The sequence below is a fragment of the Dama dama genome, chromosome 1 (genome assembly GCF_033118175.1).
Source record: "Dama dama isolate Ldn47 chromosome 1, ASM3311817v1, whole genome shotgun sequence".
NCBI lineage: Eukaryota > Metazoa > Chordata > Mammalia > Artiodactyla > Cervidae > Dama > Dama dama.
The window spans coordinates 31571817-31598178 of record NC_083681.1 but is presented as its reverse complement, the minus strand read 5'-3'; the positions used below and the strand labels follow the sequence as shown (position 1 = coordinate 31598178).

The 26362-nt window shown below is 44.4% G+C and overlaps 1 protein-coding gene across 3 annotated transcripts in view; it reads right to left on the bottom strand.

Moving 5' to 3' along the window:
* POU2F3 (POU class 2 homeobox 3) overlaps positions 1 to 26362 on the bottom strand; it is an 88354-nt gene that overhangs the window by 31679 nt on the left and 30313 nt on the right. For 2 of the 3 annotated variants that reach the window (XM_061146087.1, XM_061146092.1), the window contains exon 3: positions 25969 to 26003. The exons of the other annotated variant lie outside the window; for it this stretch is intronic. In XM_061146087.1, coding sequence (XP_061002070.1) covers positions 25969 to 26003 — 35 coding nt within the window. The remainder of the gene's footprint in view (positions 1 to 25968; positions 26004 to 26362) is intronic. 3 annotated transcript variants of the gene reach the window in all.

Below are 26362 nucleotides of genomic sequence, written 5' to 3'. Positions count from 1 at the left end.
CAAGGCTCAGAATTAACCAGGAGACCTGACTTTGGGCTCCACGTCTGCCTCTAAAGACGTGCATGATCTTATATTTAGTTATTTCACTCATCTCTCTAGGCCTAGATTATGCATCCATGAAAGGAAGAAAATACACCAGATGGAATCTACTTAAGAAATTTGTCATGTATAAAAGAGAGAGTTGGAGTTGATTTGTGAGCACACAGGTATGTTTATTGAGTCACTAGACCCACTTTACAGATGAAAAGACTGAGGCTTAGAAAAGTTAAGAAACTTGCTAAAAGTTACTTACTGCTGGTAAATCTGGGATTTGAATCCACATATATCTGATTGCATAGTTTTACATAAACCTGACTACCATATGTGATAAAACTATAGACTCTTCAAGGTAGCTTTGTGCAGATTATTGTCAAGTGTATGGCAGATATTCAATAAGTATTGATTCCTCCCCTTTCCCATCAGAACTCAAAGGAAGTGCAGATACAACCTGGTTCAAATGGTTCAGTTTATAGCTCTGACTCTGAGAAATCACCTATCAGGGCAACCCAGCTAGAGATGCAGTCCAGCGAAGTCTGGAGACCAAGTCAGGGCCCCTAAGAACAGGTCTTCTAACTTTCCACCCAGTATTCAGTCCACTCTCCTACACAGTGGCATGACTCTGTCTTCTGTTTCTATCACTCTGGGGCTGTTGCCCATTCTGGCTCCTGAAGTAACACAGTAGTAACCCTGATCCCATTGCGCTAATAAGATTTAATCTCAATCCTGATTCAGAGTTCTCCATTACTACACAGGGTAAGGTTTAGATGCAGATAAAGCACACCATCTACCTGATGTATAATCTGATACACTTGGTTTGGGAACCAGCATTTTTGTATTTCCTTGACTTTCACACGGACAAATTAACTCCAGAGGGGTTGACATTTGCTCTTATCCTCCCTCATCATGAGGAAGAGAGATGGGGCAGGGAAAGAGAAGGCTCAGCCACACCACGATATTCTCACATTAGTGTACATTGTACTCTGGGGTCCAAAGGAGACTAACAAAAGGACGGACAGATGCCCAGCTCATCCTGGACACACAGGCACATATGCACACACACAGCACCAACTTGCAGTCACCAAGTGCTACGTAGACTAGTTCCAAGAGCATCAGTTCAGGAAACAGAAAAAGTAATATTTTAAAAATACTTTAGGGCTTCCCTGGTGGCTCAGTGGTAAAGAACCGCTTGCCAGTGCATGAGACACAGGAAGATCCCACAAGTCATGGACCAACTAAGTCTGTGTGCCACGATTACTGAGCCTGTGTTCTAGAGCCTGGGAACCACAGCTACGTGCCACAGCCAATGAGGCACATGTGCCTAGAGCAAGTGCTCCACAGCAAGAGAAGCCACTGCAATAAAAAACCCACACACTGCAACTAGAGGCTAGCTCCTGCTCACCACAATTAGAGAAAAGTCCATGTGGCAACAAAGACCCAGCACAGCCAAAAATAAATAAATAAAATTATAATAAAAATAAAAGTACTTTCAAATGTATCATTATTTATTCTTCATGGTAAGTCAATGAGGAAAATAATCTCATCAAACCATTTTTACAGATGTAGGAACCAAGGCTAAAGAAATGAATAGGCCCATCACAGAGCCAGGAAGAGCAGAGCCTGGCTCTCTATTTGGATCTTTGGCCCCCAGACCCTCCCTTCTTTTGCCCATACCACTCTGTAAGGCATCCCATTCTGTTTCCACCCAGAATTTCCCACCTAAAAATGAACTTGTTGACCTCTGCCTCCTCAGTGGGCCACGCTGTTTTCACATGTGGTACACAGTTGGTGTACAGGTTTCCACGAGTGGAGTCTGGGATTTTTACATGGATGTGGGGCTGGCATAGTGATCAAAAGTAAACTTTCAACAAGTCTGAATGGGATTCTCTTTGGCATCCCTTGGGGAACTGCCTGTGACCTGGAAGCCTGTCTCTGAAAGCCTGAGCGTTGGCTATAAATGCGAGTAAAAGGTTTTCCCTGGTAACGTTCATCTTTGAGAATAGTCTTCTAAGTAAGGCTGAGGTCCTTGTCTCTTGTATTCTTCTGGTGCCCTGGATAAAGTGATGTGCCTCTGTGGCCCTCTGATCCTGAGTTCGCTCCAGTAGCAGTGGAGCGTATGGTCTTCCAAGTGGCTTTAAACATAGCTTTTTCTGCTCCATAAAGCTCCCCTTTCCAGTTTAGTTCAATAAACATTTAGTATGCGCCTATTGTATACCAAGAGTAACTGTGACACAAAGGTGAACAGGGACCTCCCAGGTCAATTAGGAGATGGCAAGTAAAAGTGCAGTCACCTCCACAGCCTGGCTAGGAGGGGAGTTTGGGGGAGAAGGGACACATGTACGTGAATGGCTGAGACCTTTGCTGTCCACCTGAAGTATCACTGCATTGTTGATCAGTGCCACTCCAATATAAAATAAAAAGCTTAAAAAATAGATAAGTAATGAATTGAAATTAAAAAAAAAAAAAATCACCAAAAAAAACCCCAAAACATCACCTACAATGCAATACTGAAGGCAATGGGAAGGCGGTGCTGCGGTGGTCGCGTGGGAAGGTTGTGAGTTGCTTTGTCAGGGCAGAGGACAGATAACCAGAAAAAGAGGGGCGAGATAGGAAGGCTCCAGAGAAGAGAAGTGGGAGCCTCTGAGGAGCCTTGAAGAATGAACAGAGGTTCAGCAGAAGGGAAAGCAGGGCATGCCAGGAAGTGGGAGCAGCTTGTCCACAGTCACAGATGATGAAACGACTTCATGTTCAAGAGCAACGAGCAATTCAGTGCTGCCGCAGCGTGGAGTAGGAGAGGCCGGGGCAAGCAGCCAGGGCCTGATGACAGAGGACCTGTGGATCACGCGAAGAAGCTGAGGCTGGGCTCGGGGGCAGAGTGTAACTCGAGCAAAGGGCAGGGACATGCGAGATTTTCATGTAGTTCGGTTATGCTAACAGCTGTACAGGATTTGGATTTGAAGAGACAATACCTGTGAGCAGGGGAATTAATTAAAGAGCTGTTTATCACGACAGTCTAGGTAGAGAGCTGCTGAGGACATGCCTGAGGCCAAAACAGTAAGAACGGAGAGGCAGATATGGAATGGCAAGTTTTTAGGATCGAAAATATATTTCCGCCCCTAAAGGTTTATCCTCTGTAACAAAGGACTATTTCAGGAATTCTCTGTTGAATGCCTGCAGGACACAAAGAACTAACAGAAAAAATTTTGAAAGAACGGAGTCAATCCAATTGCTAAGAACAGATGCATGGAGGGTATTTGGGGTTCCAGAAGGTATTCACTAAGTCAAATATTTCTGCAATGTCCAAAGTTTCAAAGGTAACTATTCACTTTAAATTAGAAGAAAAAGATTTAAAAGATTAAAAAGAGAAAGAACTCCAAATTTCAGTGCTTGAATTTGGAAGATTTCAGTTCCTAAGGTATTCAAGTTAGTGATAGTTTCCTCTTTTACCTGGTGAAAGAAATGTCATGAGACATTTAGGGGCACGCTTTCTAAATAAACACACATATATGCAGATAGATACGTTTGTTGTGTGTGTGTGTGTTTTAAATCAATAACTGGGAATCTATCTCCTTCTCCTGCTACAACTTGAGTCATCGTCTACCAAGAGGCCACACCTGGATGTGGCCTACAGCCCTCACTTATACCTTTCCAAGAAGTTCTACAGTTTACAAAGCACTTTCAAACATATTAGTCTGGTTGATTTTCAGAATATTCCCATGAGATTGAAAAGGCAAGTGATGCTATTCCTATTTGACTGTTGAGGAAAACAGGTTCATGAAAGGTAAATGATGTATCCAAGGTATATGGCTGGCTAGCAGGAAGGCTCTGATTTGAACTCAGGTTATATGATTTAAAAGTCACACATCTTTCAAATTTCTAGGATTTTCTGAGGAATCTTCCCAAATAAGTGGATTTTCAGTCCCTGAAATCTATCTCTTACAAATCCAAAGACTTTATTTCAGTTTTGGATAGCTATTTGTTGGTTTCATTTTTTTTCACCTTCCAGTATTTTAATGGGGATTGCATTAACTATAGATTAATTTGAGGGAAATAGGCAACTTTAATATAGTAGACCTTCTAAATTATAAATTTAGCCTGTTATTTGAATATTCTAATTTCTCTCAGCAATGTTTTATAGTTTTCAATAGAAGTATTGCACCTCTAGGATTTGATTTTTCTGATACTGCTGTAAATGTGTTTACAGTTTCATTTTTAACTTGTTTGCTGTGGAATACAGACATACCCTTGCTTTTTACGTACTGATCAAATAATCATTAACTTTATTACTTGCACTTATTAATTCTAATAACTTCCTTGTAAGATCTTTTGAATTTTCTATTTACACAATTTGGTCAATAGTTTTCTGTGAATAAAGATAGTTTTACTTTTTTTCCAAACTTTACACTTTTTATTTTTATTTTCTACCTTTACCTTATTGCTCTGGCTTAGACTTCCAAGATAATTGGATAAAAGTAATGGTAGTGGATATTTTTGTCTTCTTCTTAATGTCACACTTCATCATTAAATATGTTAGAGGTTGGTATTTTTTTTTTAAAGATATCCTTTATCAGATTAAAAACATTTTTCTTTCAATTTCTAGTTACTGAGCTTTTAAAATTTTAAAACCATGAATGGGTGTTTAATTTTATCAAATGTCTTTTTCCTTCATTTTTTTGAGATGACCACATAATTTTTGGCTTCTGTTTGTGATTAATTATACAACTAACATTTTATTATAAAATCAACTTTGCCTTCCTGGAATAAATCCTACTATATGACTTTCTTCTCTTCCTCTTTCCTATCGGTTTCATTTTTGAACAGAGATCTTGTATCACATACATCTCTGCTTTCCCCTAGAGTACCTGACAAAGAGCTCACAAAAAAGAAAATTCTAAGCCAGTATCACTGATGAACATAGATGCAAAAACCTTCAATAAAATATTAACAAACTGAATCCAACAATACATTAAAAGAATCATACACTGTGACCAAGTGGGATTTATTCCAGGGCTGCAAGGATGGTTCAATATTCACAAATCAAAAAAAGTGATATATCACATTTAATTTATTAAAGAATAAAAAATCATATGATGATCTCAATACAAGCAGAAAAAGCTTTTGATGAAAGTCAGCATCTATGACAAAAACTCTCCACAAAGTGGGTAGAGAGGGAACATACCTCAACATAGTAAAAGCCATATATAACATATCCATAGCTAACATCATACTTAGTGGTGAAACACTGAAGGCATTTCCTCTAAGATTAGGAAAAAGATGAGGATGCCCACTTTTATTCAACACAGTCTTGGAAGTCCTAGCAACTAGAAAATGAAGAAATAAAAGATACCCAAACCAGAAAGGAAGAAGTACAACTGTCACTGTTTGCAGATGACATGATACTATACATAGAAAATCCTAAACACATCATCAAAAAACTTCTAGAGTTTATCAATGAATCTGGTGAAGTTGCAGGATACAAAATTAATATACAGAAATCTCTTGCATTTCTAAACACTAACAATGAACTATCAGCAAGAGATATTAAAACAATCCCATTTAAAATCACATCAAAAAGAATAAAATACCCAGGAGTAAATCCAATTAAGGAGGTAAAAGACACTACTCAAAACTGATGAAAGAAATTGAACATGACATAAACAGATGGAAGGGTACAACATGTTATGGATTAAAATAATTAATATTGTTAAAATGATCAAGGCAGTCTATAGATTCAATGCAATCCCTATCAAAATACCAATGGCATTATTCACAGAACTAGAAGAGGTAATTTTAAAATTTGTACAGAAGCACAAAAGGCCTTGAAGAGACAAAGTAATGTTGATAAAATAACGAGCTAAAGGTAGCATGATCCCCCTGACTTCAGACTATACTACAAAAATACAGTAATAAAAAAAAAACACAAAAAACAAAAAACAAAACATGGTAATGGCACAGAAACAGACACATAGATCAGTGGAATAGAATAGAGAACTCAGAAATAAACTCATGGATTTACTGTCAATCTACAACACTGGAGGCAAGAATATACAATGATGAAAAGGTGGTCTCTTCGATAAGAACTTCCCTGGTGGCTCAGATGGTAAAGAATCTGCCTGCAATGTGGGAGACCCAGGTTTGATCCCTGGGTTTGGCAGATCCCCTGGAGAAGGAAATGGCTACCCACTCCAGTATTCTTGCCTGGAGAATTCCATGGACAGAGGAGCCTGGCAGGCTACAATCCATGGGATCACAAAGAGTCAGACACAGTTGAATGACTTATACTTCCAATAAGTGGCACTGGAAAAGCTGGGCAGCTACATGTAAAAGAATGAAATTATAATATTTTTTTCACACCATATACAAAAATAAACTTAAAATGGGTCAAAGACCTAGATGTAAGACCAAAACCCATTAAACTCCTAGAAAAATACATAGGACAAACACTCTTTAACATACATTGTAGCAATATTTTTTTGGATCTGTCTCCTAAGTAAGGCAAAATAAAATTTTAAAAATTAAATAAACAAATGAGACCTATTTAAGCTTAAAGGAAACCATTAACAAACATAAAGACAACCTACTGAATGGGAGAAAATATTTGCAAATGATATTTGCAAATGACCAATAAGGGGTCAATATCCAAAATATATAAACAACTCATACAACTTAATGTAAAAAAATCATACAACTCGATTAAAATCTGGGAAGAAGAACTGAATAGACATTTTTCCAAAGAAAACACACAGATGGCCAACAGACACATGAAAAGTATGCTCGACATTGCTAATCATTAGAGAAATGCAAATCAAAACCGCAGTGAGATACCACTTCATGCCTGTCAGAATGGCTATCATCAAAAAAATCATAAATAACAAATGTCGGTGAAGATGTAGAGAAAAGAGAACCCTTGTGCACTGTTGCTGTAAATGTAAATTGGTGCAGCCATTGTGGAAAACAGTATGGAGATTCTTAAGAAAACTGAAAATAGTACTACTGTATGATTCTGCAATTCCAGCACTAGGTATATATCCGAAGAAGATGAAAATGCTAATTCAAAAAGATACATGCTCTCCAATGTTCATAGCAGCAATTATTTACAACTGGCAGTATATGGAAGCAACCTAACTGTCCATCAACAGATGAATGGATAAAGAAGAAGTGGAATATGTATACGAGTGGACTATTACTCAGCCATAAAAATAATGAAATTTTGCCATTTGCAACAACATGGATGGATCTGGAGGGTGTTATACTTATTGAAATAAGTCAGAAAGAGAAAGAAAAATACTGCATGTTACCACTTTATATTTAGAATCTAAAAAATATTGAGTTGGCAAAAAAGTTCGTTCCAGTTTTACCATAACGTTTTTTGGAAAAACCCAAACGAGGTTCTTGGCCAACCCAATTAAACAAATGAATGAATATAACAAAACAGAAACAGACTCACAGATAAAGAGAACAAACCAGTGGAGAGAGAGAAGGAGGGGAGGAACAAGACAGGGGTAGAGGACTAAGAAGTAAACTACTATGTATAAAATAAACAAGCTACAAGGATATATTGTACAGCGCCCAGACTATAGCCAGCATTATATAATAAATAATAAATGAAGTATAATATATAAACATTTTGAATCACTATGTTGTCTACCTGAAACTGATATAATATTATAAATAAACTATGCCTCAATTAAAAAAGAAAACCAACACATCTTTCAAAATTCCTAAGATTTCCTGAGAAAGCCTCCTCAAATAAGTGCATTTTCAATCACTAAAATCTATTCTTTGTAGCTCCAAGTCTTTCTTTTAGTTTTGAGTAGATATTGATTGATTTCATTTTTGAATAGAGATCTTGCTAAAAAGTATTATGCACATCCCTTCTTTGCCTTAAAGGGTACCTGAAAGGTAATTTAGTCAATGACGCAACCACAATTGTGAACACATTTTAAAAGCAATCATGCCCTCAGGGACACTGAAGTGTTTGGCCTCTGTTGGCTGTAGCACTAAAAGGCTCTGAATTGCCTTTTTTTTTGCCACTCTGTTTTTTTCCACTTTTTTTGCCTCCTTTCTCACAACAAGGTTTTTATCCTACTGTTGGTATCCTTGCTTCTAGCAGCAGCCCCCCCCCCCCCCATGCCAGTTTAACTTCGCAACTTTTATTTGCTAAGGGCTAGAAAAACCAGATCGTTAAGTTTGTTACAACTGCTTCTAAAATAAGAGTTTAAGGCTCTTCAGAAACCATCTGGCTCCAAGTCTCATTGGCTTCCTTCTTACTCTCAGTTGGATTCTAAATAGGTGAGGCTGCGGGCTCTCTGGATAACTGAGGCACTGCAATGGCTCTGAGTAGCTGTTTGACATGGGGTTTGCCTTTTGGTTTAAATTTTACTGAGTATATATCTATCCTGTTACCCTTATTAGCCTGGGACAGAACTCCAGGCAAAATGGTTGGCTGAACCCACACAATTGACAGTGTAAGCTAAATTCTCTCAGGCTGAGGAGCAGTTACCAAATTTATTGCCAAAAGGCAGTGAGCTTAAGCCAAGGGACTTTCTGACAGTATATCTGTTTCCCTACTTATAAAATGAAAATCATCTTTGAGTCCTGCCCAGGTCTCAAGGATTTAGGGATAAATGTCTATAAAACCTGGGCTTCCCAGATGGCGCAGTGGTGGAGAATCTGCCTGCCAATGCAGGAGATGCAGGAGACTCAGGTTCAATCCCTGGGTCATGAAGATCCCCTAGAGAAGGAAATGGCAACCCACTCCAGTATTCTTGCTTGGAGAATCTTGTGGACAGAGGAACCTGGTGGCCTACAGTCCATAGGGTTGCAAAGAGTCGGACACCACTACATGCCTGAGCATGCACACACATCTATAAAACCTATTCTAGGAAGGACTTCCCCTGCTTTCGTCACCAAATCAATATGAAAATGATGATTTTGCACATGTATTACCTGGGATACTTATCTTGCTTGCCTGTCACTAACTGCTTATTGAATAGATAGGGGCTGCTGCTCCTAAGTCGCTTCAGTCGTGTCCATCTCTGTGTGACCACATAGACGGCAGCCCACCAGGCTCCCCCGACCCTGGGATTCTCCAGGCAAGAATACCAGAGTGGGTTGCCATTTCCTCCTCCAATGCATGAAAGTGAAAAGTGAAAGTGAAGTCACTCAGTCGTGTCCGACTCGTAGCGACCCCATGGACTGCAACCCACCAGGCTCTTCTGTCCATGGGATTTTCCAGGCAAGAGTACTGGAGTGGGGTGCCATTGCCTTCTCTGAATAGATAGGTGACTGATGCATAAATACTTTCAATAATCCTAGAATTTAGGAAACTAGGTCTCAGAGAAGTCAAAGGATTTCTCAAAAGCCATACAGCTAGAAAGTGGCAGAGCTGGAATTTGAATCTAAGTCTAAGCAGATTTGGGCTTCTCAGGTGACTCAGTGGTAAAGAATCCACCTGCCAATGCAGGCAGTGCAGGAGATTCGAGTTCAATCCCTGGGTGGGGAAGATCCCCTGGAGGAAGAAATGGTAACCCACTTCAGTATTCTTGCCTGGATAACCCCATGAGGAGAGGAGCCTGGCGGGCTACAGTCCATGGAGTCCCAACGAGTCGGACATGACTAAGAGACCGACCACGCATGCACACGCTGACCAGACACAGAATCAGCTCCCTTCCAGGGTATCATGCTGGCTTAAAAAGTCACGCCAAACTAGGTGCATTTTCTTTCATACAGGGTTTTAGAAATGAGGATCAGATGAATGCTATAATTATTATATGTATACATATATACATGTCCCTGGAGATCAAGATGGGGTTCATAAGGGCTCAGAGAGTGTTAATTAACAAATCAATGTCATCCAAGGGGGATGTCTCCAATGGCATGCCATGGGACTCTGCTCATGATCCAGTCTTGCTAAGAATGTCATCAGTATACATTAGACTATGAAGAGATATGTACCCTGCATACTTAATACATCTCTGTATGAGGAACAGGGTTGGCTACTAGTACTGTGCACAACACATCATGCTTAAAAAAATAATCTTGAAATGATGCAAGGAAGGGAACAAAGTAATAAGATAAAACATAAGAGGAAATGTAAAAATCCTTTACTTAGAATATGAAAATTAACTGCACAAGTTGAGGCAGTAGTTTATAATTTTTTCAAGAAGACTTGAGAGGTGTTAACTGACACTTAAGACCATGTAAATTGAAAGTGTGATATAATTATCTTTTAAACAATCTGTAGACTACTGTATTGCACAGGGAACTCTACTCGATATGACATGACAACCTATATGAGAAAAGAATCTGAAAAAGATTGAGTATATGTATATGTATAACTGAATCACTTTGCTGTACATCTGAAACTAACACAACATTGCAAATCAACTACAGTCCAGTAAAATTTAAAGAAAAAAATAAAAAAAAATTTGTAGGATAGGCTGTACTATTCTAATGCAGTAGAGTGTGGAGTGAGGATCCTCTACTTAACCATGCAAGTTCCACCTGGACAGGCCTGCTACTGCCTTATCTGGGCTTGTAACGGCTGGAATCAAAGCACAACAAAGATACAGCACCTGCTTAATCAAATTTTGTTGAATGAGTAAGTGGATAAATGAATAAATCATCCAAGGTGCTCTGGCCTAGCCAGATGTCATCTGAGTATTAAGTGTTGTACACTTGTGGATACTATACCTAAGGACGGTGACTGGCAGACCAAAACCTATGCATCTAAACAAATTCACAAAGGAATACACACTGTATAATTTATACCTACCTACATATTTACATATACATGCATTTTTGAAACTCCACAAATATTTATAATTTCCATTTGTTCCCATATCCACATATGTGCAGCGGGAAGGTTCTTCTAGACACATACACACCATATTGATAAGAGAAATTCTCTCTGGAAAGAGGGCCGAAGCTGAACAAGGAACAAAAGTCTTTGTGTTTATCTGTATCATTAAATATTTTTACAAGAAAGCATTCATGTACTTTATGTGTGACTGCTTTAAGTAAGGCAACTAGAAACCTACATATGACTTTGCTGGAGGAATTCTGGATGTTTAAATGGAAAGGGGAAGATTGAGGGGTGAGTCGTTGTGTTGTGTCAGTCACGTCTCACTCTTTGCAACTCCTTGGACTATAGCCCACCAGGCTCCTCCATCCATGGGATTCTCCAGGCAAGAATACTGGAGTGGGTTGCCATTCCCTTCTCCAGGCTTTCTTCCTGACCTGGATCAAACCCAGGTCTCCCACACTGCGGGCAGATTCTTTACCATCTGAGCCATGAGGGAGGCCCTGGTGCAGGTGGCAGGATGAGGGGTGAGAGCTCTTCTCAAATACTGAAGGGCTGTCAACTGAAGTGGACGGATTCAGGGCCTGGAGCATGTGGAGTGACGACCACGGGTGACCATCGCAGAGAGTGGATGGGGTCTCAGGGGAAAGAACGTCCTAACATCACAACCTGCTGAACCCTGCAGGGAACTGCATTCTGGAAAGTGAGTCCCGAATTCCTGGGAGAGCTTTGGGCAGAGGGGTGGGGCCAGGGGCCTTCTGTCAGGGATGTTGGCAGAAGAACGTTGCTCCAGGAGGCAGCTTAAGCTGGTTTTGAGGCTTACACTGGTTTTGAGGCTCCTGACAAGTAAATCTTTATTTATTTATTTATTTTTTGGCAGAGTTCAGAGAGTGTTCTTTTATTTTGTCAAATAAGAACATTAAAGTAACCAGTATCACCTACTCAGGTCATCACTTCATTCCATGCAATTGATATTTTAATATCCCAAAATACAAAATCTCAGACTGTTAAAATTGAATATATTTAACTGTATAAAAATTTGCTGTTTTCTTCTTTTAAAATGTCATTGCAGGAACTTCCCTGGTGGTCCAGTGGCTAAGACTCTGCACTCCTAATGTGGAGGGCCTGGTTTCAACCCCTGGTCAGAGAACTAAATCCCACATGCTGCAACTAAGACCTGGAACAGCCAAATAAATAAGTAAATATTTTAAAAAAATGCTACTGCAGATGGTGAAAACTTAGTCGTAAAATGTTGTATTATGAATAAATAAGTGTATCCACAGTCAGGATAGGAGAAAGGAAGAAGAAAGCCTTGGTGGCAGACAGCAGAGATCTGTGGAACCCTTCTGGGAACAGGGGACAAGTGACCTAAGGGACCCTTTTGCCCTAAGGGTCTATGTGTCTCTGACTCACTCTGGAGTTAGAAACCCAACCCAAATTTGTCTCTACATCTGATGAAAAATACAGTCACAGTGCTGTCAGGGGTCACTGTCGTTGAGGTTACCCTCAACCACACTTTCTATTGAAATGGCCAGGAGAGGGCAGTCCTCAGTCCTGTCCTCCATTAAGGGGCATTTGTAAGGGGCCTCCTCTGTCTTGGGATATGTAGCTTGGGACTGAACTTTCAACCTCAAAGGGTTTAGAAAGCCAAGTTGGTCAGAGTCCTATATGCAGACCCCGGATGCCTAGAGGGTAGGCCCTGGCACCCAGCACCCACTGAGCAAACAGCTGAGATACCTCAGCCAACAGCTCCTGGGGCCCAGCCAGTAAAGCAGTGGAGTTGGGAAATATTTACCAGAGTGGACTGGATGGAGCCCACTGTATATGCTATGTGCAGACACCCAGCAAGCTCACCTCCCTGGGAAGAGGGGTGTGTTTCTGAGAATCGCTGGCTGAGAGAAAGACGACAGGGAGCACATCAGCATGAGGAGCAGAAGGTACTGAAAAGCAGAGATGGGAGTCCTTGGCACCAGGACAGAGGGACGGGTGGATAGGTTCATCACAGCTATCCATCAGTCCATCAGTTTATTTAAGAAACACATACTGAATGTCTGCTCTGTGCTAGGCACTGCTTTACTGTAATCAATACAATACAGACTCTTTCCTCAAATATTTCCCATCTTCTGGAGGGCTACCTGGAGAAGAAGACATCTGAGCTGAGTTTGAAAAGATAAATGGTAGGGTGATGGGAAAGTGAGGATGAGGGGGTGAGGGGGTTGGAGGAGTGCAGGTAGGGCTCATTCAAAACAGTTGAGGACCTCCCTGGTGGTCCAGTGGTTACGAATCCGCCTGCCAGTGCAGGGGGACACGGGTCTGATCCCTGCTGGGAAGATCCCACAAGCTGAGGAGTGAAGCCGGTGCGCTATAACTATTGAGTCTTGTCTGTGATCTAGAGCATGGGAGCCATGACTACGGAGCTCACGTGCCACAGATGCTGAAGCCCGGGCACCCTAGAGCCTGTGCTCCGCAGCAAGAGAAGCCACCACCGCCACGAGAAGCCCGAGCGCCACAGCGAAGAGTAGCCCCCGCTCGACGCAACTAGAGAAGGCCGGTATGCAGAAACAAAGACTCAGTGTAGCCAAAAATAAAATAAATTTAAAAAAAAGCAACAGAGTCTAGATGCTGCCACTTCCTCTGTTCCTCCCTATCTTGAGGACACTTCCTTATTTTAAAGAGGATCATTTCTGGGTGGGACTTAGAAGCCCTTAGGACCTGGGAAGAAGACGGCTTGGAGGTCTCCTGTGAGGTCAGACTCTCCCAGTTCTGCTTCCTCAGAGCATCCCACCCTAAGAGAGCTGGACCCTGGCTGAATGGTCAGATTCTGGGCCAAGTCCCAAACCCCAGAACCTGCTACTCCCCACCCTGCTTTATACGAGAAGAATGTCTGTCTCTCGGAGGCCGCGGCTTGGCCAGGCTGGGGAGTGCCCCAAAGCCAGGAGGCTGTCCTCCTCTGCACTGCCCGGCCAGCATAAGGGGAAGCATCAAATTCTCAGAAAGGAAGTTGGTTCTGGTTCACTTCAGAGAGAAAGCGACTCCATGCCTTTGGGCAGCTGCATGGATTCCCACTGGCCAGAGTGGCATTAACTCTTTCTTTCTGGCCTGGGATCTCATACCCTAGCAGCCACACGCCCAAGAGTCCCAGCCCCAGACAGGGGGCACAAAAGCCTTCCACCACTGGCCCCAGCGGGAATCAGCATTTACGCCCAGGGACTGGGTGTTCTAATCTTTCTGGGCCTCAGTTTACCAGCTCCCCAACTGGCCTGCAAAACCCACTTCCAAGCTCTCAGATGAGTCCCATCCACTCTGATGGGGTCAAGTTTAAACATTTCCTGGTTAGGATCACACACTTCCTTTGACAAGATGTCATCAGGGAAAGCCAAATTAATACAGAACTTACTTTAAGCAAATCCTATGGATGATGTTTGCTCTAACTCATCGTAAAAGGGCATTCTTTATATTCTCTGAAAACATTCAGTGTAATATTGCTTTAAATAGCAGGGTCTTGGTGGAAAAAAAGTAAATTTAATTGATAAAACTTTAACTTACGTACAGCATTTTGGGAACCACCCTCTCAGGTATGGTGAGCCATGTCTGTGTTTACCTGGCACCAACTGAGCCTGGCAAATTTTTCTTATTATTCCTCTAGGAACGGGCTGAGTCAGGCACAAGGGCACAGGTTAGGGCACCCAGAAGAAGGCCTGCAGTTGGGGGAATCTGAATGAACCTATCACCTGGAAAATGGTGAACCTCGGGCCTGAGCAGGGAGCAGAGGAGCAGGCTGATGTGAAACATCAAGAGCAGAGCAGGGAGCAGGCTGATGTGAAACAGGGCAGCTAGAATCAACTGTGGCGACAGCAACAACAGCCAGTTTATTGAGTGCTTACTATATCCCAGACAGCTTACACTCAAGATCTCATTTAATCCTCCTCCTAACAATACTATGAGGTTGATGCTATTATTTCCCCCCATTTTACAGAGGGGGAAACTGAGGCTTGGGAAGGGTAAGTGACCCCAGCTCCTGGTGGTAGAGCCAAGATTCAAATCCAGGTCTGTGTGATCCCAGGGCTGGATCTCTGACCACTACACTGTCACTTGCAAGCCTAGAACCAGACACCCTGCAGGAGTCCACCTCAGAAGCCTGGGGAGAAAATGTTACAAGATGCCAGCCCAGGGGAGGGGCTGCCAAGACAGAGAAACAAAACAGGATGTGAATCCTTGGGAGTTGGGAGCCAAGGGGATTTTAGTGGCCTCGCAGGGAGGAGGGAAGGGAGTCTTGACATTGCATCTGGAAACAAGCAGCAGAGGCCGGGGGGTGACGGGGGCGATGGGGCAGCCCATTAGTAGAATGAGCTGGACTTGGAGACGGGGCCAGCAATGGACACAGCGCATATGATCAAGTACACACTGAATGGAATAAGTCCGGTCTCTGCCACTTAATTAAAGTCACTTTACCATTTTGAGCCTAAGTTCCCTCGTTCATTGAGGATAATGATGCTTGTTTAATAGCTGTTGAGAGAGTCAAACTGTTGTCTTAATGGGGTAGGGAACTGAACGAGGCCACAGCGCCTGAGCCCTGAGCACGGCCTCCGAAGCCGCTCTTGGGCTAGACTAGGAGAGGGAAGTTTGAGGTGGAAGAGTTTATTTTCTGCCACAGCTGTGATTCTGGGAGAAGGAGAATCCTCTGGATACTAGAGCTGCCCCGACAGCCCTCCGACTGGGGGCACAGAGAAGCCAGGTCCCGCCCCCAGCCCTGTGGGCACACTCACGGGCAAACAGTCCTCTCCTCCCTGCTCCCTTCTCACGCACAGGAGGGGTGCCTCCTCCTCTCGGGGCAGGGGAACCCTCTGGGTGGGAACCTTGCTTCACCCCACCCCTCCCCTGGCAGCCTTCCCCGAGCCTGCAGATAGCATCTCTGCCGTGCAGGCTGGCAAGCCCTGGCCGCGAGAGGTCTGCGGTGTGAGCACCAGGGTTGGGCACCTGAGGAAAAGTACCGAGCAGACTGCAGGTGGGGGGATCTGGGCTCGTTGAGTCGCAGGATCTCTCTATCTCAAAAACAGCCTGCCACAGGGTAGGGTCAGACAGGCCTGCTGCACATCTGAGCTCCACCTTGGGTAAATTACTTAACTGCTCTGAGTTAAACTTACCCCAGCTGTATAATGGGAATAATCACGCTTACCTCACCTGGCTGTTGTAAGGATTAAGTAATATCAAAGAAGATAGAACTTTAGGTAAAGTGCCTGGCACATTCCATCATCTACGGTTTGAATCCTGATCCAGGAAAGTCTCTTGACCTTTCTGAGACTCTGTTTTCTCATCTGTAAATTGGGAATTCTAAAAGCTATTGCTTTGGGTTGCTGTGAGGTTCCAATGAGATACTGCTTAGGGAAGGCATGGCCTACTGCCTCTCAACTCAGGATGGTATTAATTTCTTATGCCATTTGAGCCAAATTCAGTTTCTTTTTCAAGACTCCTGCTCCAAAAGACTCCTACATGAGAGGGTGATGAACTGGCCCTTCCTTACAAGAATCTAGACCCATCAAAGGCAACTCATTCAAATCTCCAAAGAAAGCCCTCTTTTGGATCCCTGCAGAATTGGGGAGAAGTTCTGACACTTTCCTTCTCCTCTTGGGTCCTCTCTGCTCTCCACCCCACACATGAGCGGAGAGGAACGTTCGGTCTCCCACTCCCCAGCTAGAGGCACCCATGGGCTTTTGCCATTGCTGCAGCCGGAATGAGCTGGCCCCACACCCAGTGCCCCAGAGGGGCTTCGTGGTGGTGTTGGTGGCTCTAAGGTCAACCAGGGTGTCCCAGGGCCAGGCCTCCTGAGAACTCTGGCCCTCATGTTCCTACATGCTCCCCACCGTCCTGCTCTAAGGCTCAATCCATCTAAATACCGACGCTGCTGCCGAGGCCATGAACAGGAGACCATTGACATCTGAGCCTCAGGCCAAACAGCAGAGCATGATTGGCAAAGGAGGACAAGTCCCCACCTCTCCAAAAGCAAAGACAATCATCAGTTGCTTCCCATCCAAGCTTAAGGTGGGTAAGGGGAAGCTTAGATGGAGAGATCGTGAATCTCAGAAAAAAATTTCCTTCTAGTAGCACCGGCAGCCCATCTAAACTGGTGAAAGCTTGGCAGAGCAGCCACCCAGGGAGAGAAGAGGAAGAGAAAATTATGGGTTCTCATTCATCAGAAATAATAGCAGCTAATGTTTATTGGTCAATGACTGTATGTCAGAGCCTATTCTGTGTCTTAACTGTAATTAACCCTTACAACATGCCTGGAAAGGAGGCCTGATGACAGTTCTCACCTTCAGGTTGAGGAGGTTGACCAACGCGGACAATTGGCTCAGCCACTGCGTGGGACCACCTCCTCCCAGACAGGAGGGGTCGCAGAGCAGAAGAAACATGGAGTCTGGAGGTTGACTGGTCTAGCCTTAAATTCCCTACTTCCGGATGAAGTGATGGTGGGGAAATTCCTTAACCTTCCAGTGCATCGGTTTTCTAATCTATGGCATTGGAATGATCCCAAAGACCTCACAGGAGTGCTCTAAGTAATAAAAGGAACAATAAAAATGAAGCACATTGCAATCAGCACCTGTGCACAGGCGGGATTTATTATCATTTAATAATAATAAATATTTACTACTAATAAATATTTCTATTGTTATATTATCTTGACTGTGATGGGGGAATCACTTTGGAAAAAGGAGTCATTTTGTCTCACCAATGATCTCCTGCCTCAGAATTCTGTCCTCCATCTACCCCGTGACTCAACAGGCCCAGCTTAGTCCCTGTTGAGGCTGCACTGGTTTACATACCCCTTGTTCTGACATTTTAAGGAACTTTTCAGACCTATCTCCCTGTGGAATAGCAAGCGAGTTCTCTGAGGGCAGGTCTGTGTGTGTTATTTGGGGGTGACTTTTCCCAGTGCTGGGGAGCCTCCATATTTCACTGCCTTGTCTTTCGGTGTGGAAGAATCATAGCCACAGAGACATCTTACCCTCCACCTGCTGTAGAAGTGCCCTGTGTCCCTGGTGAGTCTAGGTCAGCTGTCCTCACAGGGGGTGACAGGGAACCTGAAAGTCATTCTCTGAAATCTGTGTGGTGGTTTTTCCGTCTTAATAACTAGGAGGTTCTATTTGCATTTACCAAGCAGAGGACAGACATTCTAGACATCCTGTGATACAGAAGACAGTAAGAGCCAAGAAACACTTGCATCTGGATTTCAAATACCCACCAGACACTTGTGTCAGTAAATAGCCTGCCTATAATCACACGAGCCTAGAACCCAATTCCAGATTTTTTTTTTTTTTTTTCCTTTTGACCACTCCATGCGGCAGGTGGCATCTTAGTTTCCCAATCAGGGATCGAACCCAACCAGGGATGGAACACAGGTCCCCTGCATTGGAAGACTGGAAGTGTGATTCTTAACCACTGGACTGCTAGGGAAGCCCCACTTCCAGTTTTTAGGCGGGTACACCATACTTTTTGCACACTTTTAATATGCATTGCCTTTTTCTGGGATGCCATTTTCTGCATAAATTGAAGAAAGATTATATTTTATTTTGTTTGGAAGTTTATCAAGAGTTTGTTTAACATTTTGGAAAATCATGGCTTTTGAGCTGCCAGCATAGCATACCAATATCAGTCTGTACTTGTGCCTGTCCCATTCATATAAACATCATATTATCTCATCAAACCTTCTGGGGGAGTCTTCACGAGGGTTTACTTGCTGAAATATATATTATTTAATTTTTTTTCATTCTCCTTTGAATCATTATTCAAATTAGAGCATCCTACTGATTTTTACGTATGTTTTCTATAAGTTTCATTCTAGGATATTAAGGGGGTTTTATAGCACCCTTGTTACAAAGGATATTGGATCTGATAAGGCTGAGAAACACAGGTTTAGAACGAAATGGATATGTGTGACTTGGTCCCTTCTGGGACCTGCCTGTTGGCTAGGAGGGTACTTTAAAGTCTGTTCTCCACCAACTCTATGTGTGCAGGGTGGATGTATTTAATTCTGGAGCAAGGTCTTTGAAAGTCCATTACGGCAACACATCAAAACCACACCCTCCAACCAGTTAATTGAAAATAAGTTCTGGCTTATTGTTCAAGTGCAATCTTTTTAAATAAATTGTACCTTTTTAAAGGATATCACCTAAAAGTAATACTGTATTGTTGTCCTTCTTCTCTTGTTTGACAAAGAAATAAGAGATATGTTTTGATGTTCACTATATATATTTTGTCCATCTAAGCTCTCTGATAGAATTAACCACTCTCTTTGTCATTACTCTGTCTTTATAATTTTGTTATTAAATGATTTTTATAGCAATGTTTCCTAGTGTAAAAGTTTCACTTTCTTTTTGGCAATAAAAGCACACTGAGTTAAAAACAAACAATCGTGTCTCCCTTGTGGATCTATCTGTCTGACTCCTGCATCTGTGTTTTTCAATTGCTTTGGTACCTGGGCAGGGGGAAAAGAGGGATGTCATAGGTCAACATGCTAAAATCCAACCTTACTGCTTCTGGTTGAGCAAAATGTAGTTGGCTGGCTCCTCAATCTCTTCCCTTAGTCTGCCCATCCACCATCAACGATCCTGCCTCCACCTGGAAGTACAGGACCGGAAGCTGGATTCTGCTGCAGATGAAACAAGCCTCAGAGGATCAAGACTTTCACAATCCTTAATTCTCATCCTCCGAGGTCTTTCACAAGGAGGTCTCAGAGTCTCCCTCCAGCTTATTGGGCCCGCTATCCCTAGCTCTGTGCACCCTTTCTGAGACTCCCTGAATCAGCCCCACTGGCATTAGTATAACGCAGGGGCCCCCCTTTCTCCCTTCCCTCCCCCTGCCTCCCCCCCAACCCCCACCCCCCGCATCCTCCACTATGTTTTCTTCCCAACAGCTGGGAGCTCTGTGGGCAGGGACCTCGTTCTACCCCTCTCTGACTCCTCCTTACTACTCAGCTAGGGACAGGTTTGTGGGACTAAATGGTCAAACGTAGTCAATTAATTCCCTCCCTCACCCTCTGGTGCTCAGCTACAGTGGGGCTGGCCCTCCTTGGGGCTGCTCCCTGGGTGCCTGGGAGAAGACTCACTATGTCTTCACTGCAGACCTTCACTCCCCAGCTTGAGAGTCTGGTCCTGCCTCTATCATGGACCTCCCCAGAGAAGCCTCTCCACCACTCAGAATCTTCAGAGACATTTCCTCAGGCTGAATTTTGTTGATGTTAGAGAAAGCGTCCCATGGAACTGGTTAAACACTACAATTGACGCATGCCGGGAGCAGTCAGAGCCCGTGGTAGCTCACAGTCAAGAAAACAGTGAAGGAAAACCCCATCTGATTCAAAACCAAACGCTCTATGGGAGCGCAGTGGGGCCCCCACTCTGGCATGGGGTTCCTGAGAGAGGCACCAGAGACTGAATGTTGCAGGAGCAGGTGAGTTGAGAAAACTGCCAGGCCTGGGGCTGAGACAGAACCCCAGGTCGCTGACTCTCAGCTTTGGGGGCAGGATGCTCAGAGACAAAGACACCTGCCAACCTGCTTCAGACTCTCTTCTGGCTTCAGAGAGCTTTTGTGAAGTCTTCTAGCCAGACAGCATTCCACAGCACAGGTGGAGACGCCGTGCTGGTAGTTCTGATGGACACCCATGGCCCTGGAATGATGAGGGGCCCAGAAGCCATCAGCAGAGAGCAGCGCCAGGCTGCCCAGGCGTGCCTGTGTCACTGCGGGCTCTCTAAGCCCTGTGAGTCAATAATACTTCCTAATGTTCTTCTGAAGTTAGCTGCTGGTCCAAAGAGCAGGAAGTGGAAGTGGAGAAACTCCGTGACTGGAAGGCTGTCCCAAAGGCTCCTGAACTCACTGACGGGGCACTTAACCCTCCCTCCCTCCCTCCCTTCTTCCTCTTCTAGGCTAAATCCTCCATCCATGTTCTCGCTTTTCTGTCTCCTCTACTGCATCTCCTATCTCTCCCCAGGCCCGCAGCCCGCCAAAGCCTCCCGCATCCCCCCAGACCTTCTCTTCACACTATCTCCATCTTTGGCCAACATCTCCATCTCTTCATCATCCTACTCCTTGGAAGGGAATTCTGTAGTCCTCATCTCCATCATTCCCTAACCCCTCCTCCCGCCCCCCTCCCCCCGCACCCTATAGCAACCTGGCATGTGTTCTCATCACGATGCCATGATGAGACCAGCCCTGTTCACCTCACTGCCAGACCACGGCCACTTCTCCGTTGGGGCTCTGCAACATCTCTGTGCACTCTGACACTATCTGTTGTCCCTGCTTTCGTGAAAAATCTCTCCTTGTGGGTGTGGTTCTCCATCCGTCCCTTTCACCACTCCTTAGTCTCATCTATGGGTACCTGTTCATCAGCCTGTCCCTGACATGTTCCTCCTCTCCAGATCTTCTCTGCATTCTTATCCCAGTCTTCACCCCCTCCCAAGGTGACCTCACTCCTACCCATCACTAGGATTAACACGGTTCAATGGTGACTCCTCAGTATGCATCCTGACCTGTCTGCTGGCTCTAGATCTGAGTTTCTCATCATGTGTTGAGCACCTATAGACCATTATCTGCCCTTCTTCCTCTTCCTATCATCTGGACAAACTGGCTGGACCTCCCGCCCTCTTAATCTCTGATCGCAGCCCCATTAATGTTCAGCATCAAGCCAGAAACAGAAGAATTGTGCCAGACCTTTCCCCTTCCTTTGCTGCCCAATTCCAATTTGTTGCCAAAATCCTCCTGATTGTATATCAGAAACATCTCCCAAATTGGAATCTCTTCATGCTTACTGACACAGGAATAACAATTGCAAATACCTATATAGTATATATATATATTTTAGACATTGTCAAAGAGGTACACTCACATACACACACTCACAACAGTCCTGTGAGATAGGTACCAGTATTCTCCCCAGAGAAATACAGAAGTTGAAGAACTTGTACAAGGTCACAATGCCAGGCAGTGCAAAGCCCAGGACTCAAACGCAGGCCATCTGGCTCTATGTCTGTGTGCTTAATCCCTCTCCTTGGCATTGCCTACTTCCTCCTACCTCAACAGCATCCCATTGGCCTCTCTCACATCAGTCCATTCATCTTCCCTCCCTCCTTACCCATCAGTCAGTTCAGTTCAGTTCAGTCGCTCAGTTGTGTCCGACTCTTTGCGACCCCATGAATCGCAGCACGCCAGGCCTCCCTGTCCATCACCAACTCCTGGAGCTTACTCAAACTCATGTCCATCAAGTCGGTGATGCCATCCAACCATCTAATCCTCTGTCGTCCCCTTCTCCTCCTGCCCCCAATCCCTCCCAGCATCAGGGTCTTTTCCAATGAGTCAATTCTTTGCATGAGGTGGCCAGAGTACTGGAGTTTCAGCTTCAGCATCAGTCCTTCCAATGAACACCCAGGACCAATCTCCTTTAGGATGGACTGGTTGGATCTCCTTGCAGTTCAAGGGACTCTCAAGAGTCTTCTCCAACACCACAATTCAAGAGCATCAGTTCTTTGGCACTCAGCTTTCTTCACAGTCCAACTCTCACATCCATACATGACTACTGGAAAAACCATAGCCTTGACTAGACAGACCTTTGTTGGCAAAGTAATGTCTCTGCTTTTTAATATGCTATCTAGGTTGGTCATAACTTTCCTTCCAAGGAGTAAGCGTCTTTTGATTTCATGGCTGCAATCACCATCTGCAGTGATTTTTGGAGACCCCCACAATAAAGTCTGACACTGTTTCCACTGTTTCCCCGTCTATTTCCCATGAAGTGATGGGACCAGATGCCATGATCTTAGTTTTCTGAATGTTGAGCTTTAGGCCAACTTTTTCACTCTCCTCTTTCACTTTCATCAAGAGGCTTTTTAGTTCCTCTTCACTTTCTGCCATAAGGGTGGTGTCATCTACATATCTGAGGTTATTGATATTTCTCCCACACCCTTCTAATACTCTTCCATTAAGTGAAACTAGTTTTGTTTGAAAAAGCCTAGTGGCTCCCTACTGTCCACAGGATAGATCCAGACTTCTTTGCTGGGCATTCAAAGTTCTACACAATCTGTTCAGCCTCATCTTCCACCATCACATCCCATGTTGACCTTCACATAGTTTCCTTTTATGTTGTGAGACGTTACTTTCACAGCAACAAGAATAGTCTTGTTGCTCCTCTCTGCCAGTCAAATCCCTTACTTTTCCCTTGTCACCAGCTTTGGACACCATCTCTATGGTGACATCCTTGTGCAATGTCTCAGAGCTCAGAGCTCTTCTGTCTTAACAGAATTCACTACAGAGTCCATTGGCAATTTATCATCTTACAAATGACACCCTCTATCTAGCCCTTAGGAATGATTAAGTATTCAAAGAATGAATGGTTAGCCCCAGATCCAGCCTGCTGGGTCCTTCTGTCTCTGCCCCTTAAATTTCAAAAAGATTCTTTTCTCTGGATCACACGAGATCATAAAGACTGGAAAGATTTCATGTGACATTTTCTCCCCATTCTCTACAGCTCGGGGTAAAGAAATGGACACTCTCTTCCCTGTTTCTCTTCAAAGAAAAACATGAAAGGAATGTGGAAGCATAACCAAACAGAAGATGGCATGAGAAAATTGATGGGACCGTAACATACAGACTGCAGGGGCTTTGGTGACCATGTCATGCAAACGTCTTTCTTTTACTCATGAGGACACTGAGGCCCAGAAAGGAGAAGAGGATTGTGTACGGTAACAACAGCACTGGCCCTCAGGACCTCGGACTCCCTGTCCAGGGATCTGGCCTTGTCCTGTTGCCTCCCGGCTCTGAGTGAATCTTTCCAAGGGACTGAGGGGTGACCCTGCTTCTGGGTCAGCTCGCTATTATCTCCCAAACAGGCTCCGGCTGCTTTCCTGGGATCAGGAAGTTAACAGGCTCAGCACGAAACTTCCTGATGAGCAAACATCCCTTGTTCATGCAACCTCAAGATGGCAGGCAGTGTACCCAGAGCCTGTCTGCAATTCCCCATGGCACCAACTGGCTTGGGGGTCTTCCAACCGGAGCTTCACCAAAGGCGGCGGCTTAGCCTTTGCTTTCCTGCGTCTGCCAACCCTTCTTGGTATCAGACACAAAGATGACTCCTACACAACACTCTTTCTTCCCCTCCCTGCTCCCTCCACCTCCCACTTCCTCCAGATTAGTCACGGTGAGGTCACACTCAGCTGCTGGCTCCCAGGCCTCTCCCTAAGGATGGTGTGCATTTTCAGGGAGAGGGGACTCCAAGGACTGTGGAGGAGGGTGCTGCAAGGCATCATGGGAAAAATGAGTTTGGGAGTCAAAGAGATGTGGGTTCGAGCTCTGGCTCTGCCAGTTAACCAATGTGCCTGACCTTTGGCAAATTACTTAATCTCTCAAACCTTTCCCCAAATCAGGTGGGGCTGCCTGGGAAGCGATTTTCTTACCTGTGTAAGGTGAGAATAGTGAGGATTAAATGAGATAAAGTGCCAGAAGCACCTTGCCCACTGCCTAAGGATCTGCAAATGTTGGCTTCCCTTGTCATGAAGCTCGAGGGTATCACTGTCAATTTAGGGACCTGAGAAATTCTAGTGCCCCCCTGCAGCTCCACAGGTGAGCTGGTGTGAATGTGAGGGTGTGGGTGCTGGCATCTGATGGCATCTGAAAGGCAGAATGAGAGGGAGCCAGGTGGATTCTTAGGGAGGGCGTGGATGTGTGTGTTTGTGCACAGAGGCGAGCGCCAGTCTAAGTGTGTAAAGGAGTGTGACCAGCAGAGCCTCTCTTACTCCAAAATTCCCACCCCTTTAAAGAAAAGGTCTCTTGTGGGACTTCTCTGGTGGTCCAGTGATTAAGAATCCATGTTGCAATGCAGGGGATGTGGGTTCGATCCCTGGTTGGGGAACTAAGATCCCACATGGAGCAACTAACCCTCATGCTACAACTACTGAGCCCACACGTTCTGGAGCCTGCGTAACACAAATAGAGAAGCCTGTGCACTGAAAGGAAAAAAAAAAGGAAAACATCTCTTGTGTCTGTGCTTCTCAGTAATGAGAAATGCAAAAACCCTTCCCAGGAAAGGGTGGGATTGCCCTCCTCTCCGCCCTGATGAGGCTCATCCAAAAGAAGCAAACTCCAGTGAGGTCTGCCCCTGACAGAAACCAGGAAACTTTCTCCCAACTGGTGAGGAAACCTTATTCCTAAAGAAGTTCAAAGGATCAGGGGCCTCTCGGTAGGCTGCTGGGCCCAGAGGGGCTGCCCCCAGCCTTGTCCTAAACGCAAGGTTTTCCCCAGCTTCAAAAAGATCACACAGGCAGCCAAACCCACTGGGCCTGTGGAGCGGGCCACCTCCAGGCTGGGCTGGTGCCACCATGTCTTGGTATGGATGGGCTACTCCCTGCGCATCTCATCCAAGGGACCGTGAGAGGTGTACCCTGGGCCAGAATGCTCAGAAAGAACAGGAAACAGGCCACACCCCAACCCACAGAGGGCTCCTTCAGGGTCAGAGAATCCTCAGGCATATCCTCCATCCTCCTGCCCTGGAAGCACACCTGGGCAAAGTATCCCTTAGATGAGAAACTGTCTCATCTTTTTTAAATTTTAATAAATACTTATTTATTTGACTGAGCCGGGGCTTAGCCAGGGCACACGGGATCTTAGTTGAAGGTCTTTAGCTGCAGCATGTGAGATCTTGTTCCCTGACCAGGGATGGAACCTGGGACTCCTGCATTGGGTACTCAGGGTCCTAGGCACTGGATCTTAGGCACCAGGGGAGTCCTTGTCTTATTTTTAAAGATGTTGAGAGAGATGGTTATTCTACAGCCTCCTTCCCTTGGTAGCTCTTCCAGTGTTTGATAAAGCTCATTGGTTGCAAGTCCTTCCTCGTAGTTTACCTAGATGTGTCTTTAACTGAAGCCTACCCTTCTGTCTGCTTCCCAGGTGGCTTAGTGGTAAAGAATTGGCCTGCCAATTCAGGAGATGGGGGTTGCAAAAGCTCTTGAAATACCCCTACCAATCCTGAGAGCGATGAGTCTATGAATAAACACCCTTGAACTTCCCTTAATCTTCTTTGTGTCCCCACACTTGACATAGTATGAATGACCCCTAAAATTTATAGAATAAATTTTTCTTCTGAATGTCCTTACCTGCCTGTTGAAATCTAAGCCATTTCGATCATTTCCTGAAAAAGATAAAAAAAAAAAAAAAAAAGAAAATATTAATAGCTAGCAGGATTGGAAGAGATTGAAAGTTAAAGGGAAATAGGATATCAGGATGAGCTTCTCTTTATTTTGAAAATGTACACTTGGCCTGCCCTGTGGCCAGACTCTTTCTGTTTATTCTGTTTCCTGGGACAGTCTTTGAAAAATTTTCTTCAAGAAGGTGAGTTACTCCCAAAGGGAGACTGACTTGTCCAAGGTCATCTAGAATCTAACTGGGATTAGAATTTGCCATATCAGAGTGCTTCTGCCAGATGTCCTCAGACAGAAGTTCTGACACAGGCTTTCTGAAAAAACAAGGGATGACCAGCCGTGGATCCTA